The following is a 17,270-nucleotide window of genomic DNA, read 5'->3' on the forward strand; positions in this document are numbered from 1 at the left end:
TTGACAGCTGCTGCTATGAAACTGAAATTAATCCATCATGTTTGTTAGAACCTTGTTAGAACTAGCCAGGGAAGAACAGACAAATCAAACTTCACCCTGGTTGTATGGCAGAAGGAGCCAGGCCATCCAAGCGCGAAGGTTTCACCTGATGATAGCCACCAGTAGATTGTATCTGAAGGACAGAGGTCACCCGTTTTTAATAGCTTCATATAATGTATCATTAGGATTACTACTGGAACCATCAGTACTAGGATTTGAAAATTAGAAAACACATTTAGCATATAAAGTATATCTATAAAACTCACTCACATCTAAACATTAGATAATTTGACAGGCGTGATGTGATGGATGGCACCTTTTACATTCCCTAACTGTACCTGCCTTTACTGTATGTTACAGTTTTAACCTATGGTGTCAGTGAAGCTTTTTTAGAAGGTTTGTTAAAGTTGGCTTTTTTGGATAAAACCATTTTATTTTAAACCCACTGTTTTTAAATTTATTTTCTCAGCGCACGCGTCTACCAGATACTGTCTGGCTTGTTTGCGTTGCAGAGTTTTGATTGGCTATCAGGCAGGCCACGCCCACAAGCATAAAGCTGACGCCGTTGTTTATTTGGAAAGCAGACATCGTCTTCGCTTAGTTGTTGACCGTCTGTAGTCGGAGGAAATAGGATGTGGAAGAGCGTTTTGATCGTCTTTTCAGCCCTTTTTGCCTTCGAGGCAGGGGCGCAGTTGATGGGAGGTTGGACGACCATAGATATCTCTGACCCAGGGGCTCAAAATGCCCTGAACTTCGCCGTTGCTCAGCACAACAAAGGCACCAACGACATGTACGTCTATAAACCAACCGTCGTGACGAAGGTTCAGAGACAGGTCAGTAGCGTTTAATCTGCATTTACTCATGGCCACATGATTTATTGCTTTAGCTGAGCCCCATCCAGTAAAACCGAGATAATCTTACTATTGCGTTCAGCTATTAGCATACAGTAGGACGCCTAAACGGTGACGTCACTAAAAAAACAATCGCATTCGAAATAGCTAAACTGAATACACTCGTTATATACTGTGTACATTCTGTTTAAACCTGTACACGGCAAACAGGGTCCCCAGTGAAAACATGGGCCCATAATGTCTTCCGGCTTAATCATGTTTTATAACAGTGGCTCTCACGCCCAATCCGCAGGCATAGCTGAAAAACAAGTATGTGGGGAACCGGTCTCAACACGTGAGTGTTGAACTAATGCCCAGAAAGTGTGTTTATTGAGTTTTTTCTGTCGCCATCTGTAAAGGACACTACCCGAACACAAGCACACACTTTGAGTGCACTTTTGAATACCCGAAAAGTTTTGTTACAATTTGTTACTGTATTATAAGGTTATTATTATTCTCTGTATTTGTAGTAAGTCTGAAACATTACTGTCTACAGTTGGTTGCTGGCTACAAGTACATCATCAATGCTTTAATGGAGAGGACCAGCTGCAGAAAACAAGTTGCAGCCGAAACGTGTGACACCATCCAGGATTCACCACTGGCCCGGGTAATGTCTTCACTGAATCACTTAAAGCTTTATCTTCAGTTTAAATAAAAGTTGTTACACCTGGTTTCCTCTCTCTAATTGTTTTTATATTTCAGTATTCAGATAGATCTTTTATCAGTCTCTGACCCCCGTTGCATATTTTTGGCACAGCATAAAATTGAGTCAGATCAAGATGTTTCTTATTTCTCTAGGAGGAGATAAGACATTTCTTCAGCCTCTAGCCTCATTCTGTAAAAATAACACCATTTTCTTAGGTCAGCCTGAGATATTTGGGCAGCATGTGTCAGGCAAAAATTTAATCAGTCGCAACTATAAATGGAATATCCACAGTAAAATGTTTACTGTTGACCTGTTAAGACTACCAGCTGCTGTACCAGCTGTCAGATTGTGAAACAATTGTGGAGTGGAAAATCTTACTACATGTCAGCCTTCTTAAATGATTACATTAGGTTTATAATGAAATCGTGTTTAGAATTTTTCTGTTTTTGTTTCCGATATACTCACACGCATATTCTAAACTTTCTCCCTCAGAGTATGGACTGTACATTCACTGTGTGGTATCGGCCATGGGACAACTTCATCAAGGTTACAGATCAGTCTTGCCAGACAAGCGAACAGCCTTCTTCAGTCTAAGCATTATTTGCCGAATATCTTTCGTAATAAAGCAGTATTTTCATTAAGACAAACTACCAAAATGATATTTACATTTTGCTCGTGCTATTGCACTGTATGCTAGAAGTCTGACTTTTTAAAGGCACTATACCTCATTCCCAAATAATATCTCATCCCATTTCATACTCTACACAGAATCATGACAATTTGTATTTGACACACATCTGGCCAGATGCAATACACTACTGATCCAACAGTTACAAATAAAACTCAAAAGAGGTGACAATCAATGGATTTTTTTTTTCTTTATGTTGCTACTGCTTTGTAGTCACAGCTATGTCATTTACAACAGCTCAAAATAGTTTAACATTTAATGTCTTCCTAGCTTGTGTAGAGTATGAAAGGGGCTTTCAGAATAACCTCTGCAGTATTGGTAATGTTAAGAAGTAAAACTGCTTTTTAATTCTCTGTAACTAATTGCGGCAAATAACAAAATCAAACTAATTAAAGAAGCATTTGTGAATTTGTGTGCGTGTCTTATTCAACTCAGCATTCAGTATATGGCATTATTGATCAGATTTATGCTTGTGTATACAGTAACAACTGTGCCTTCTATCAAATGTGGCCAGGTAAGTTTTGAATGCTATAGAATGCATAGTTTTGAATGTAGCGACAGTATAAGTCATTAGTAAAAATAATGAGTTTGACTTAATTATGATTTGTGCAGATAAAGTAATATTTCATGAAATGACATTATTCTTCTTACATTGTTTTTATTTATAGAAGGTAACTACACAATAACTTATATGTTCCCATCTAATTATTAGAGGAAAAATATAACATCACCTTTTTATTCTCAAGGTCTAAAATTTTTAAGCTTTATTGGTAACCATTTGACTAGAAAGGTTATATAACTGCTTTCTTTAATATGTGAACACAGTATCATCAGTGTATGTTAACCTTCATTATCATACATCACCTTTGTGTAAACAGTTCCTCAGTTCTACATTAATTAATGTAGTGTGAGGGATTTTTTTGTATTATGGGCAATTTAGTGTGATTCTTTAAACACAAGAACAATAATTAGAACTGAACATTGGTATGAAAAAGCTTCAAAAAGGACTTAGGACTTCTCCACCTTTTTTACAAACTGGAAAAAATCACTGGCCAACAGCTGGGGCTCCTCAAATGCTGCGAAGTGACCACCTCGAGGCATAAAAGTGTAATGGCAGAGGTTTCGGTACCTAGTCTCTGCCCAGGATTTAGGGCAGTGCAACAGCTCTGCAGGGAAAGCTGCCAATCCAGTGGGCACAAAAATCCCTGTCCTAAATCAGAGAAAGGAATCTTATTAGGGTCACTGCAAATAAGATGAAAAGGCTCTCAAATAAAAGGAGGCTCTGCCAGTTCAAGCGTGGCTACATACCTTCCATCCATTCTGTAGCTAGGATCACTCTTGAAGTTCTCTTTGTAGAAGCGCATTGAGGAGACTATGGAGCCTGTGGTCCAGTAGATCATGACATTTGTCAAGAGGTCATCCAGGCTGAATTTCCTGATCAAAAACAGCCACTTGGATTAAATTCCAGTGTGCAACAATCTCAGGTTAATTTCTCTTTACAGGGTGTAGCTTCTGAACTTGTACCTCTCCAGTCCACCATCTGCCAGATCTCTGTTCTTCATATCGGTCCAGGTGGAGAATTTCTCCAATATGTAGGCAGCCAAGCCCACAGGAGAGCTGTTCAATCCACAGCCTGTCAGCACACATTAAGCTGTATTGAGAACTGAGGTATCGCTAAACTCATATTACAAAACAAAAATTAGAAACTAGCATGGGTTTATTTCTAGAGTGTTCATATAAATACTTTGCAGAGCAACAATTTCCCGATTACTGGTGGAACTACGATACACAGCTTGTTTACTCATTGTTTATCTCCCCACCTGCAGTGTCGGGTTTTGTGCTTTGAATGTGCATGTAGCCCGACTCCTTCAGCATGTTCCAGACATTTTTCTCCATATAAGGAAACAATCTGCGGACGTCCTCCCGACTGAAACCCACCAGGAAGGGAAGATAAGGACCAACTATGAGGGACAACAGCAACTTGAACCCTCTCATTACCATGCACATGTTCAAGTGGAGACCCTTCACACACCTGAAACAGAAACAGAAAATAGCAGTTTTCCTCAATTTCATGCATCCAGATACAAGTTCTTATTTCTGTGGCAAAACATTGTTTCTAGCCGTCAGTTCCCAGGAATTTCTAGAGCTGATACTTTGTTAACTAGTGCATTTTTAACACTGCACAGCACTGTTTCACAAGTAGGAACAGCACAATGCCTGCTTTAAAAATAAGCTATTTGTTGGAAATTCCACAGCAGTAATAACCCGTATCAGTAGGAGCTTGTGTTGGCAACCATCTTACTGAGGCTTCATCTGTGACATGTTGGTGGTGATGAGGGAGCCCCAGTCTCCTCCCTGCAGATAGAACTGAGAGAATCCCAAACGCTCCATCAGTGTGAGGAAAATTCGAGCAGCAGCAAGGCTGTCGAATCCTGGAGAGGTGCGGAAAAACAGATCTGTAAACAGGTGCTGAAACTGAAAAACACGCAAACATCTGTTCAGAATATTCCACCTTGTTTGTGAGAGGCTTCTGAGAAACCGTAGCCAGGGATGGACGGACAAATAACCTCAAATGCAACACCATCCTGGCCCTCTGTGAGAAGTGGCAGGATCCTGTAGAACTCGTAGAAGGAACCGGGCCACCCATGCACAAGCATAAGAGGCAGAACCTTCTGGTTCTCCCGGTGCGGTGGCCGCACGTGGATGAAGTGCACATCCAAACCTGCACACACGCAGCTGATTGTAGGTCAAACATCCAAACCACACGCATTCAACGTGGAGCTGCGTGTACCTTCTATTTTGGTTTTGAAGTGTGGATATTTGTTGAGCATTGCCACCTGCTTCTTCCAATCGAACTCGTGCCTCCAGTAGGAAACCACCTTCTTGAGATAAGTGGAGTTGAAGCCATATTGGAAGCCACTATCTTCCAAAGGGTCGGCGTAGCGGGTCTTGTCAATGCGCTCATAAAGGTCCTGTCAAATAAGAACATTGCTCATGAATAAACATTATGCGGTTTTATTAAAAGTACTTTTACTACTTTAACCTTGGTCACAGGTGATGATAAGTATAATAAAACAGCTCAATATGACCTGAATCTCCTCATCTGACGTTTTCACTTGGAAGGGGTAGATCTTTTGATCCTCTGACAGTAGTTTCTCTCCTGCTCCCCACCATCCTTTACCAAGAGGAATAGTCCTAATGGCTTTCCTTTTGTGCAACAAGTATGCCAGTAGCCCTCCTGCAGCCACGGCTGATCCTATCAGAACTTGCTTTTGGACAGCGTCCAAGCCAAAGAAAGTTTCTCTGCAGGATGTGGGAAACATTGGTAAAAAGCTTGGAGATGTTCGAAGCTCTGATAACAATAAACACATATGTGGATGAAATGGTGTATTTAAGAATGCATAAGAATGGAATAAAATGGTGTATTTAAAAGCCGTCTTACTTCAAAACGTTTAGCGCTCGCATGGCGTCCAAAGGTGGGCAGGATTAAACCTGTAGGGGAGAGGTCACCGTTTCATTTCTAGCATTGCAAAACTTTCAAAGTTTTATATACAAAGCGTATGCACGCGCTAAAATACAGTCACTGTGCGTTTACCTTGTAGATGTCAGCTTTAAACCCTTCCTTTAGCTAGAATTCACAGTAACTGGATTAAGGATTATCCCGTCTGCAGGCGAGGCTCTTCACGTCTGCACCAAACCACGCAAAACTGTGTGTGGCGCAGGTTTGTGCTGGGCGGACTTTTGATTGGCTGCGAGGAATGATGACGTCGACGCTTGCGTAATGGGGAAGGACCGTCAGCCGGCGCAGGTGTGTCGTCGCTTGATAGCTCGACAAACGCACCGACGAGCCGCTCGTTCAATACATTTGTATTGACTTGATTTAAAAAATGTTTAAAACCCCTAATTTCTGGAAAATAGTTTTAACTGTGCTCAGTCCTTTCCTCCAACCATATATATTTGGAGTCATGTACAATTCCCTCATAATTTCTGAAGATAAAAGATAAAACACAATGAGAAAATACCACTGAACACTAATCTTGTGACCTTCAGGTTGTGAATCAGAATTCAGTCACAGTCTGTGCAAACACACTTTCAGATGCACTGAGAATTGTCTACTTAAGTGATTACAATGGGTAAATAACAAAACAAGGAGTTTTTCCTATGGTTTAATGTTGTTTTTATCAACAGCACATTTGTCAAGCAAATAAATGAGGCCTTATGTGAATTTCATGTTCTAATCAATTATTGGTAAATGGCATTTTTTTGAAGCCATGAAATCAGTTTTAGTGTTATTTGTTCTTTAGTCTATTTTGGGTTTGTTTGTTATTACAGCATCCTTGTCAGTAAACATTGGCCAATAAACATGTATGACAAAATATTTGATTTATATGATTTGTTTGGATTTTATTTAGATTTTTATTTTTATTTTTATTTTACATTTTTAAGGATCACCAATATCTTATAAAATGCTGCATTACAGCTACATTTTCATACAAAAAATAGAAAATGACAACACACAAATTTGTAACTGAACTTGAACTGGAAACAGTGAAGCTGTGAGCTACTAGACAGGAGTGGCAATAAATCGAATTGTGACACTTTTATAAACCTATTAGGCTACTAGAATAAATGCAACATCACAGTTTTCGTATAACTATACACAACTCCACAAGATTGTTGTTGTAAAAAACAATAAAACCAACAGAGATAGTAATATAGTTTAGTAACATACCTGTGGTGTGTCTTACACAAGTCATCCAATCACAATGTTTTTGTGGTTGTGGAAATCTGACAACCAGATGGAGCCAGCACTGATTAAAGAACTAACATCATCAAATACCTGAAGCATAAGTCACACTATCACACACACACACACACACACACACACACACACACACACACACACACACACACACACACACACACACACACACACACACACACACACACAAACACTACATGCCGAGTCAGGCTGGAATAGTAGAAGCTTTTACATTTCTCTCCAAACGTCAAACTGCTGGTGGCCTGTAGGTGGCGACGTGTCCAGGTACTACTGCTAAATAATTAAGTGCAGAAACAACAAAAGATGTTGTAATTAATTAAATTAATTATTGACATGACATTAAGTCATATATAGATAAGGAATTCTAGCACATCTCACTTTCTGCTACATCACCCTCTCATCACCTTAAGCCACAAAACCCGTCTTTTGTGTGACTGCTGTATTGGAAGATTCAGATGTTGTAAATGAGTGAACCAGCAAAAAGCATACAGAGCTCTAAGTTCAAGCTTAGTTTTGATAGTTTGATTATTGGGGATGATGAAGAAGACAACAAACGAACAGAGGGACGTCCACAGAAACATTAGATCTCGTTTGATCGTGTATCAACCAGCTGCTGCTCAGGCTCCTTCAGGTATGTGTAGCAGCTCATGTGTAGACAGGCATGAAAATAACAGATGGAGATAAGTTCACATTTTGACAGTCCTCTTAAAACAACAGCTGCATACCTGTATGAAACTGTTTTCCTCACTTGTCTCCCTAATGAACCCCTCTCATACTGCAGTTGCCCTGGAGATGAGCACAATTCAAAGTTGCCTTTTGTAAATAAAGATAATGTAGCGCATTAAAGGTTATTAGTAAACACGTTGATTGCAAGACTGTATTTTGTATTAATCATGTATGAAGCTCCTGAAGGGCCGTGAATCAAATGAAACAGATCGGTCGGCTGTCAGAGCTGATTTGTTCTGGATGAGGCGCTCAGATTGTTTAAAGGGTGAATAGACAGTTTCAAACCCCATTAAGCATAACTCAGGCCCAGTTGTGCTACTTTTTCAAACCCATAATGAGCTGTTTTAGTGAAATGCAGTTTTCAAGTGAATTAAATTGTCTGACATTTGTAAATTGAAATTTCCCAAATGAACATTTACGTTTTTATGAGGGCCCATTTCCAAAGCTATCAACATTGTTTCCTATTCACACTCTGAAATCCTGACAGTGTAGAAAATTTTATTCCATTTAAAAAACAACTTATTTGGTCAAAAAATAGCATCACTTTTTACATTCACTTTAAGTCTTGGCACAGTCTTTACATATGATGTCCTACAGTAGGTAACGCTTTTTCACTATTTTCCCTTTGAAACAGAGACATTATGTTGTTCAGCAGTCAGTGTCTTCTCCTCACGCGCCTCCTGCCTCATAAACGCACTTTTCCCTCCACGATGGCATCATACAGTTCATCGGTCACAGCCTCGTAACGTCCGGCGCGACTGTTCAGGAAATAAATCTTCTCACTCGCGTCTTGCGGCTTGTATCCTTTCCTCTGCAGCCGCATCTTCTGAATTTTAAAGGTGCCTGTGGACACAATTCAGTCACAATCAGAGTTTGTCATTCGTCACCCTTGTGTGCGCTTGTGCGCTCGTGTCCTACCTGTAGTGTCAACGGACGGCATGATTCGAAGGAAGACGGGGCACGCGTACGAGGGCAGGGCCTTTCGTACCGAGGACAAGAATGCATCCAGGTCCAACGGGCCTTCATGAGCTATTGCTGCCATCCCAGCTTTCCCCTCCACAGCTGCACACATCCAGACAATAAACGGTGAAAGGTAAAAACTTCCCACCCACAGTGACTGTGTTTTTCTGGCTGTCCTGCCTCAGCGCTCGCTACCTGGTACAGACACTCCATAGACTGCGGCGTCGGTGTGTCCCAGCAGCGCGCTGAGGACTCCCTCCACCTCTGTGGTGGAGACGTTCTCCCCTCGCCAGCGAAACGTGTCGCCGCTGCGGTCCTTGAAATAGATGTAGCCGTAGTCATCCATCACCATTATGTCACCTGTGAAACAGAGAGACTGAATCAATCCCAACCATCAGCCTCATCATCGCGATCCTTAGAGGACACAGATGAAAACACTGATTCACCAGGACAGATTTACAATTATAAAAGTGATGTCAGACTAAGATGAGAGGACATTAGCTGGATACACACAGTCTGTGATGGGGGTTGAAGGGACTTACCTGAGACATATGCAGAGTCTCCCACACTGAAGACATTGTGAGCTACTTTCTGCTTAGTAGAGTCCAGATCAACGTAACCATCAAACCTCCTGAATGGATCATTGTGTCCGATGCGTCCGACTACCATACCTGGCTCGCCTGCACAAGAAGAGAGAAAGGGAAACATGGACGATACTCTGTGTGTGTGTGTGTGTGTGTGTGTGTGTGTGTGTGTGTGTGTGTGTGTGTGTGTGTGTGTGTGTGTGTGTGTGTGTGTGTGTTCGTACCAGGCAGACAGGGGATACAGAGTCCCTGTGAGTCCCTCAGCAGCTCTCCGTTCTCCTGCACCCTCACTAGTCTGACGGGATAAAAGCCGGACATGATGCGGCTGCTGAAGCCACACGCTCCCACCTGGACACAAGGATACGACATGAGAGGATACAGGTGGGGGAACTGTTCAAAGGGATCCTACACTCATACTGTACCTTTCCATCTATGTTGATCAGGCTACAGTTGCACTCCGTGGCACCATAAAATTCCCCCACCTGTTTGATTCTGAATCTGTGGACAAACTCCTCCCACACGGAGGAGCGGAGGCCGTTGCCCAGGGCAACGCGGACCCGGTGAAGGGCCTCAGACTGACGAACTGGCTGCGCCAGTAGGTAGCGACAGATCTCACCTATGTACTGGATTACCTTGATGTACACAAATAGAGACAAATATAGAAATTACTGTCTGCAAAGCATCAGCTGCAAACGTGGACACATTATGGGAGAAACACTCACGGTGCAGTTGTGTTTAACGCAGTCGTCCCAGAAACGACTGGCTGAGAACTTCCTCTTGATTACAACAGTCAAACCGAAGAGCAAGCACTGGCCCACGCCCATGACGGTACCTGCAAACACGTTGTCTAGAGCTTATAGTGGAGCCCAATAATGAAGTGACAGTGATATATAAGAGTGACATTAGGCTCGTACCGGCAGAATGGTAGAGAGGGAGGCAGTTGTAAATGATGTCATCGTGCCGCAGGCCAAAAGAATGAAAAGTACTGGAGACAATGCGATAATACCTGACAACACAAACTGGAATGAACCACTTGATAGAAGTCATTACTCCAGCACAGCTGAAAAGGACTGAGTGATGGTTACGACTTTAAACCTAACACTTGGTAGTAAAATGTGACAGATCATGACTTGCTGACTAGACATGTTGTGGGAGAGCGCCAACAATCTTGGATAAATAAACACACACAAAAAACTGTGTCAGTCGTGTCAGGGCGAAGCCCCACAGCTAATAAAACAGCTCAGGCATTTCGCACCAAAGTTGCTACTGTGTTGTTTTGAAATGTACAAAAGTGTATTTTTGCAAATTCCTAAAATAATTGATTGAATTATTTAGTGAAGTTCCTTTTATAAATCTAATCTAAATAGACTCACCTGCTGTGCACCACCACGGCTGCTTTTGGCATTCCTGTCGTACCAGAGGTGTAGATGTAGAAGAGTCTGTCTGCATGAAAACAGTTACAAAACAGGTATCAGTAAGTGTTTATAGCCGCTGGGACACTTTGTTCACCTCTGGGCTTCGCTTTGGCCTTTTTGCAAGCACAACAATGGACCCGGACGTCCCCATCATTCCTTCAACATATTTCTGTCTCCCCTTTCACATTTCAAGGTCTGACAAACTGAGCAAGCAAAGACTTGAAAGGAATTAACCTGGAATGTTATGTGGGAACCAAAAAAAAAAAAAAAAAACATAAAAATAAGTATAAAAAGCCACAAAAATATCTAATTATAACAAGTGTTTAAATTAGAGTTAATTATGTTATTGAATAAAAACTAGCCCATGTTTTCTGTTTGGAAGTTAATGATGTGTTTGATTTGGATTGAGAATCAGCTCATTAGAAAATCAGTGAAAGTGACAGTGATGGCTGTTTGTCATGTTGCTGTTTACTCCTGCAGGCAAAGACTTGCTGAAGCGACGGAGGTGTTGCAATCGCACCGTAACGGCGTGCGACACGGGGACCGCGCATGGCAGCGCTGCAGCCCTACCGTTGAAGCCCTTCCTCAGCGTGTAGCTGGGCGGCTGTTTGGGGCAGCGGGCCAGCAGCGCATCCAGGCTCTGGACGCGGAGGCTCCAGAGGTTCCCCCCGTCCTCCTGACGCTCGCCACAGCTGAACAGAACCATGTCGGGCTGCAGAGAGCCGCTCACCTCGCACACGGCTGGGGGGACACGCAAAAAACAAGCGCACACGTTGTTCGTTAGTATGTTATGAAATGTCTGTTTGCAGTCTTACACAACAGAGTCCCACCTTCGCTCATCTCTGTCCCGAACACCATCGCCCGAGCGCCAGACACGCAGACGCAGTGCAGCAGCGAGCGCTGGCGGAGGTTGTGGTTGATGAACGCGGCTTCTACACCGACCGTGGCCAGACCCAACCACAGAGCCACCACTGAGGGGTGGCTGTCCATGTACAAGGCCACGACATCCCCCTCGGCCCAGCCTTGGGCCAGAGCCCAGTGTGCCACGGCGTCACAGCGCTCCTGCAGCTCCCTGAAGCTCCAAACCTGGAAGGTGCGACACAGCAGAGCAACGTGACCGATGGAACGGCTCCTCCAAAGCTTTATTCGGCAGCCCCGGTGAGCGCTCACTTCTCCAGTGGCCTCATAGATCAAGGCAGGTTTGTCCGGGTGCAGCCCCGCCGTCTGAGCAAACAGGGCAGGAATGGTTCTTCTGTGTTTCAAATTCCAACACATGGAAACCCTCAGTCGCAGAATAACAGCCAGGCACCTTTCGGAGCAACAAGAAGCCAGAGGAAATTCAAACTGTCCAGCCTGAGAAAGCAATGTCACATATGGCAATGGAAGAAAAACTAAAATACATGCACAATTTTAAGAACCCACATCAAGTCTCTCTTGATGGTGCGTAGAGCGATATAAATCAACCTCCAGGAACCGGTCCAGGCCAAGCAGAGCCCCAGCCCCACTGACATGCTGCATATCCAGTAGAGGGACAGCAGCTTTACAGCCCCCAACACACCGAGGCACAGTATGACGCCGCTCATCCGACGCATAGCGCAGTCTGTGGAAACACAAAGGGGGTGAAATTCAAGACATCACATAGAAAGATGGTCTGTGAGAGGAGGCTTACCTGTCAAAACTCTGGCTTCCGCTCTAAAAAGAAGTAAAGAAATAAACAGAAGCTGGAGACCAAGCTTGTATCCGTTAAAAGGTTCAGTCAAGCCCCCGTTTGAGCAGCAGCTACGTGCTGCCAGATGTTCACAGAGCAGTCGTCACAGGTAAAATTCACGATGAGCATCAGCACGTCGCGGAGCAGGTTCCAACACATTAGCTGCCCTGCGTCAGTGTGATTCATGTCTCTGGGAGGAAACTGTCATGTAGGACCCAGAGATTCAGAACCCACACAAACATGGATCCAGTTCTCCTGATAAGAACATTCTATGGGATATGAACTAAATAAAATGCAGCGCGTCTGTACACATGTGCTGCAGCTGCAGCTGAAGAAAGCTACAATGACAAATGTAAAGAGTTGTTAATTTCTGATTATTGAACATCATATAATAACATAATATTTTATTCATTGGGCCAAATGGGTAAAAGTTTAATTTAATAATAGGTAAAAACAAGAATTATTTGTATTTATTTATTTCTCATTTTTTGTTGTGTTTAGTCATGATTATAAAATTTTGTCTTTTCTAGTGCTTTTCTATGCATTAGTAGATTATAGGCACAGACTGCACTGGGTGGTCCGGTCAGCAGGGAAGATTTTTGGGACTGAGCGTCCTTCCGTAGAACATCTGTACCGGTCCAAACAGGCTGAGTATGACTGCTGACCCCACACACCCCGCACACTGACTGTTTAAGCTCCTCCCATCTGGCTGACGTCACAGAGCTGTGGCCGCCACAAGCGCCAGACACAGAGTCAGCTTCTCCCCCTAGGCTGCGTCTGAGCTCAACTCTCCAATCACAGAACAATGAGTCAGTGCAATAACCATAAATGTGCAATAACTAGAAAAAAATGTGAATGTGATATAGTTTAAATAATTAAACATACATATGTTAATAATTCTTAGTAGAGAGTATGAAGAGATGGAGTAGAACCGAATCATGCTTCTTGCTTGTCCCGTGCAAACTTGACAATAAGTTATATCATTCAGATTCTAATTATTATATGTTTAAATAAAGTTGTTTTAAAAAAACTTCCCCGCCCCTTTTCGTGTTTAAATGGGACCGACACCGAAACAATCGTTCAGTCTGTACGGTTGTCTTGTGCTCTTATAGGATCATGGAACTGACCGGGGATCAGCTGAAAATGGCTGAGAGCCAGCTGAAAAGCTATTTGCCGCGGTCACAGCAGGTCGGTGGAGTCACATGTAACGTTGCAACTTGTTTATAGCGTTTATTAAAGCACGAATAACCCCCGAACTGCTTCAAGTCACAGTGTTGACGTTTCATTTTCAAGGCTTACGGATGTCTGGTTCTCAAAAACAGACTCAGATCGGACCCTGCAAAGATTTTAGTGGACGCATGGCCAAAATTCAGCGTGATTATCTACAAACCACTGCGTGAACAGGTACTGATCTTTGTCTATTTGAAACATACATTTTAAAGAATAAATGTCTTAATATTGAGATTTCTTGCAGGAGGGAGATTCGTTTAAAGACTTAGTAGTTTTTGCTAACGACGACGCTGTGCTGGAAAAAGTCATAAGGACGTCGTCCGTTATTGACTGGACTAGTTTCAACTGTGTGGGTAATAATAATAATTTTTCACTGTTAAATATTAACGTGACTCAGTTTGTCTCCGTTCTTCTATTCTCTCTAGTTCCTATGGTCACTGAAAGTTACCAGAACACAGACACATTGTATTTTTATAGTTTGCTATAATAAAATAATTTGCCATTAAATTTAGGTTAATACATATTTAATAAGAATACAACAAAGCAGATCTGCTTTGTTCAATTCGAGTTTGCACTGTTGCCATGTGGCCATGATTTAATTGTTATATGATGTTCTTTTTGTTCTTTTACAAGGTCCAAAGTCCTTTTTGTAGGTATCACATCTGAAACACAAAACACAAACTTTTTTTGGGCCAATACTAAGTTCAAAGCCTAGATTATTGAAGAAATTATCATAAGAAATACTTTAAGATGGTAAGTATTTGCAAATATTTAGTCTGAAAGAAAAAAGGAAAGAAGCCAAAAGTAGGAAACATTGACAATATTTTATTAAATTACTAATGACTTGTTAAAACAGTGCATATATCTAAAAAAATCACCAAGCTTCTATAATTCTGTAAATAGAATTTTAATACTAAAATAACTTCATTACTTCTGTGCAAGGACTCAATGTTCACCAAATGGAGGTATTTAATGCAGTGGCGTCAGAAATGAATGTGCCCACCAAAAAACTCTCTCTGTGTCGCATAATGACGATGGAGGATGTGTCCAGGCTTCCCACCATAGACAGGTACAGTAGAGCTTATTGTACAGTGATGTATTTGTTCCAATATGAAACAAGTGCTTATTCCAGTTCATCATTCTGCTGTCTTCTGCATCAGCTCAGGGATCTCCTTGAGCTCCCTGGATGAATCACACATTGCCTTGATAAATCGAAACTGGAAGTTTGGAAATAGTAATCACGCCATCAGGATGATCCGCAACATGGTTACAAACTTCCCATCATGCTGTGTGCTGGATGCGGAGGGAAGACCTGTGTCCTGGATTCTGACCTATGCGTCCTGTTCCATGGGGATGTTGTACACGCTCCCAGAGCACAGAGGGAAAGGCTACGCTAAAGCTGTGATCGTTACTTTGGCCAAGAGACTCCAAGCTCAGGACTATCCTGTGTACTGCTTTATAGAGGAGGAGAACATGGTCTCATATAAGCTCTTCAAAAGCCTTGGCTTCACACACGACCCCTCATACAGAGAAACATGGGGGGCATTCAATTATCATTTGAAGCACTTATAAAGCTACACAAGTAACTTGTGGAATATGAGCAAATTGTTGCACAGAAAATTAAGAAATAAGTACAAAACGGTAATTTCAGAAACTCTGAATGTGAAAAACTATTGTTTTAGCCTCCTCCTGCACATGAGCATGGACCTCACACCTTTTGTGAAAAATCACCAGATGCACGACTGGATCTAAAAATGAAAAGGCAGAATTTAATTACAGTAAATGTCTATAATTGTATTGTTATTTAAGAGGAAAAAATATTACATATGACAAAGACTGCACTGTTCTTATTCTTGAAGATGACATTATTAACCACAAACAGGTAATATATTAAAACCAAAGTACAAATGTGTGTAAATCTATTTTTAAAAAGATAAAATAAACTCTTCTGACTGCTTCACCTTTGTGTGAAGTCTTCAAGGCGGAGCAACCAAGTTTGCCAGTACCCCAGCATCATCTCTGAGCTCAGCTGATGAGCATGGCCAGGTGTGCCATCCTTGTAGGCTACAACAATGAGTCCATTTTCCACCTGCAACCAGAAGAAAATGAGCAGAGTATAAAGAGGCTTGTAGATTGTATACACTGGCAACTAAATGTGGATAAATAAAATGTATTTGACCTGGTATTTGTAGTTGCCATCGTTGTTCAAAGCCCCAGCGTAGGCTGCCACTTGAATAGGGTTGTCATATGTGTTGCTCAGGAATGGTTTGGGCTTATCTGAAGTCTTCCAGTCAATAACACATAGCACACCTCTGCGCACAAAGATAGGCGGTGAGCCAAGGAAGTCACAGTCCAACTCGTCTGCTATGAACAAGCTTCAGAATCACCACATTTACCTGTAGCGAGCGACACAATCCACGATTCCCACATAGTTCAGGGTGTCATGTTGTACAGTGCTCTCAATAGCTCTCACTGCACTGACATCCTCCAGTATGTGGGAAACGCTCTCTATGTATCCCTGCACTTCAGGTGGACACGCTGGTGGCTTTTTGTCCTCCCACTTTGCACCAGAAGTCAGAATATCCTCCAAGGCTGAGTGGAAAGCCTTCCCTTGCCTAAATAGATCTGATCAAAAAGAAATAAGGGTCACTTGAGAAGCTGCAATGACAGGTTAGTTACACCTATGATAATAAAAAAAACTTACTCTGACTGTATTCCTTAAATCCATCCTCTCCAAGCTCTGCGATCATCCTCTTCTTCCATCGTTCCAAGTAGAAGGTCTGCTCCGGTGAGAGGGTCTGCTGAAGAATACGGGTCACACTCGGCACATAAGGCTTGCTCTGATTCCTTTTTAGCAAAATCCGGGCTGGAGTTCCTGACTCTGGCTCCTCTGTGTCCACAGTCGCTTCAGTGTCAAAGAAGGGATGCGGAGTTTGGGGAACCCTCCTTTCTGGTCTCGAGGTGGAGGAATGAGCTTTGACAACAGGTCCATACACGTTTTCGTCTTCGTCTTGGAGGGTTTCAGGGGTTTGGGCGCTGACCCTGAAGGACATGACGGACTTCACAAGAGAGGAGTAGCGCTCGCCGTCAACGGAGCTGTATGGGCTGAGCTTTTTGGGGGATCTTAGGCGAAAACATGCTGATAAGTTTCTCACACAGTGGGCGGTGCTTTGAGGGACAACGATGCCTCCAACAGATAGTACGCGTTTAAGACTAAACATTCTGGCGGCTACTGTAAGATACGCTAGAAAACAATAATTTATGAGTGACGTAACTGGACAAAACGTGTACTACTAATATAGTTTAATTTATACTCCATTTTACCGACAGTACTTGCCCCAACATGTCCCACAGTAAAGATCAGACCGGAAACAGTTCCTGGACGATGCACCTTCTCGGTTGCACAAACTAACATAGCAGAGAATTAAAGTTCCGGGTAAGGTCTTATGAATGCAGTCCTTTAAGTAAAAACTACATTACCCATGGGATACTGTGCGTCATTGAAACGCTTCCGTGTAGCAGTTTTTAATGTTACTGATTGCTGATTCTGCATGTGTATATGTGTACATTTACTATTTCACAGCAGCAAACGTTATGAGCA

The 17,270-nt window shown here is 42.4% G+C and overlaps 5 protein-coding genes across 7 annotated transcripts; 2 read left to right on the top strand and 3 right to left on the bottom strand.

Annotated features, from left to right (window-relative positions):
• Positions 1-595: 595 nt before the first annotated feature.
• cst3 (cystatin C (amyloid angiopathy and cerebral hemorrhage)) lies at positions 596-2,671 on the top strand. The gene is made up of 3 exons (XM_029175421.2): positions 596-872; positions 1,426-1,536; positions 2,068-2,671. Exons 1-3 carry the CDS (start codon positions 672-674, stop codon positions 2,167-2,169), a joined length of 414 nt encoding a protein of 137 aa, XP_029031254.1. The 5' UTR covers positions 596-671; the 3' UTR covers positions 2,170-2,671.
• Positions 2,672-3,012: 341 nt separating this feature from the next.
• Positions 3,013-6,013, bottom strand: ephx5 (epoxide hydrolase 5). 2 transcript variants are annotated; one of them, XM_029175364.3, is made up of 10 exons: positions 5,859-6,013; positions 5,706-5,755; positions 5,353-5,566; positions 5,055-5,235; positions 4,776-4,985; positions 4,566-4,695; positions 4,084-4,295; positions 3,788-3,896; positions 3,572-3,697; positions 3,013-3,473 (listed from the first exon to the last, which is right to left on the bottom strand). In XM_029175364.3, the coding sequence occupies exons 2-10, from the start codon at positions 5,726-5,728 to the stop codon at positions 3,272-3,274; spliced, it is 1,407 nt and encodes a 468-aa protein (XP_029031197.1). In that variant the 5' UTR covers positions 5,729-5,755; positions 5,859-6,013; the 3' UTR covers positions 3,013-3,271. The 2 variants fall into 2 exon arrangements, with proteins under 2 accessions (XP_029031197.1, XP_055358312.1); XM_055502337.1 differs by having other exon boundaries at positions 5,353-5,615; positions 5,859-5,967.
• Positions 6,014-8,253: 2,240 nt separating this feature from the next.
• LOC114870538 (long-chain fatty acid transport protein 1-like) lies at positions 8,254-12,574 on the bottom strand. Its single transcript, XM_029175340.3, has 14 exons — positions 12,401-12,574; positions 12,154-12,331; positions 11,902-12,040; positions 11,562-11,817; positions 11,302-11,472; positions 10,690-10,759; positions 10,231-10,322; positions 10,039-10,148; positions 9,739-9,948; positions 9,541-9,664; positions 9,275-9,412; positions 8,928-9,092; positions 8,691-8,834; positions 8,254-8,615 (listed from the first exon to the last, which is right to left on the bottom strand). The coding sequence occupies exons 2-14, from the start codon at positions 12,321-12,323 to the stop codon at positions 8,458-8,460; spliced, it is 1,947 nt and encodes a 648-aa protein (XP_029031173.1). The 5' UTR covers positions 12,324-12,331; positions 12,401-12,574; the 3' UTR covers positions 8,254-8,457.
• Positions 12,575-13,471: 897 nt separating this feature from the next.
• On the top strand, positions 13,472-15,852 carry si:dkey-76k16.6 (uncharacterized protein LOC566817 homolog). The gene is made up of 5 exons (XM_029175413.3): positions 13,472-13,627; positions 13,733-13,843; positions 13,914-14,022; positions 14,612-14,738; positions 14,830-15,852. Exons 1-5 carry the CDS (start codon positions 13,556-13,558, stop codon positions 15,239-15,241), a joined length of 831 nt encoding a protein of 276 aa, XP_029031246.1. The 5' UTR covers positions 13,472-13,555; the 3' UTR covers positions 15,242-15,852.
• On the bottom strand, positions 14,475-17,096 carry mgme1 (mitochondrial genome maintenance exonuclease 1). 2 transcript variants are annotated; one of them, XM_029175406.3, is made up of 5 exons: positions 16,374-17,092; positions 16,066-16,294; positions 15,849-15,981; positions 15,631-15,758; positions 14,475-15,417 (listed from the first exon to the last, which is right to left on the bottom strand). In XM_029175406.3, the coding sequence occupies exons 1-5, from the start codon at positions 16,888-16,890 to the stop codon at positions 15,378-15,380; spliced, it is 1,047 nt and encodes a 348-aa protein (XP_029031239.1). In that variant the 5' UTR covers positions 16,891-17,092; the 3' UTR covers positions 14,475-15,377. The 2 variants fall into 2 exon arrangements, with proteins under 2 accessions (XP_029031239.1, XP_029031240.1); XM_029175407.3 differs by lacking the exon at positions 14,475-15,417 and having other exon boundaries at positions 15,627-15,758; positions 16,374-17,096.
• Between the last annotated feature and the right edge of the window lie 174 nt (positions 17,097-17,270).

The sequence above is a fragment of the Betta splendens genome, chromosome 15 (assembly GCF_900634795.4).
Source record: "Betta splendens chromosome 15, fBetSpl5.4, whole genome shotgun sequence".
Classification (NCBI taxonomy): Eukaryota; Metazoa; Chordata; class Actinopteri; order Anabantiformes; family Osphronemidae; genus Betta; species Betta splendens.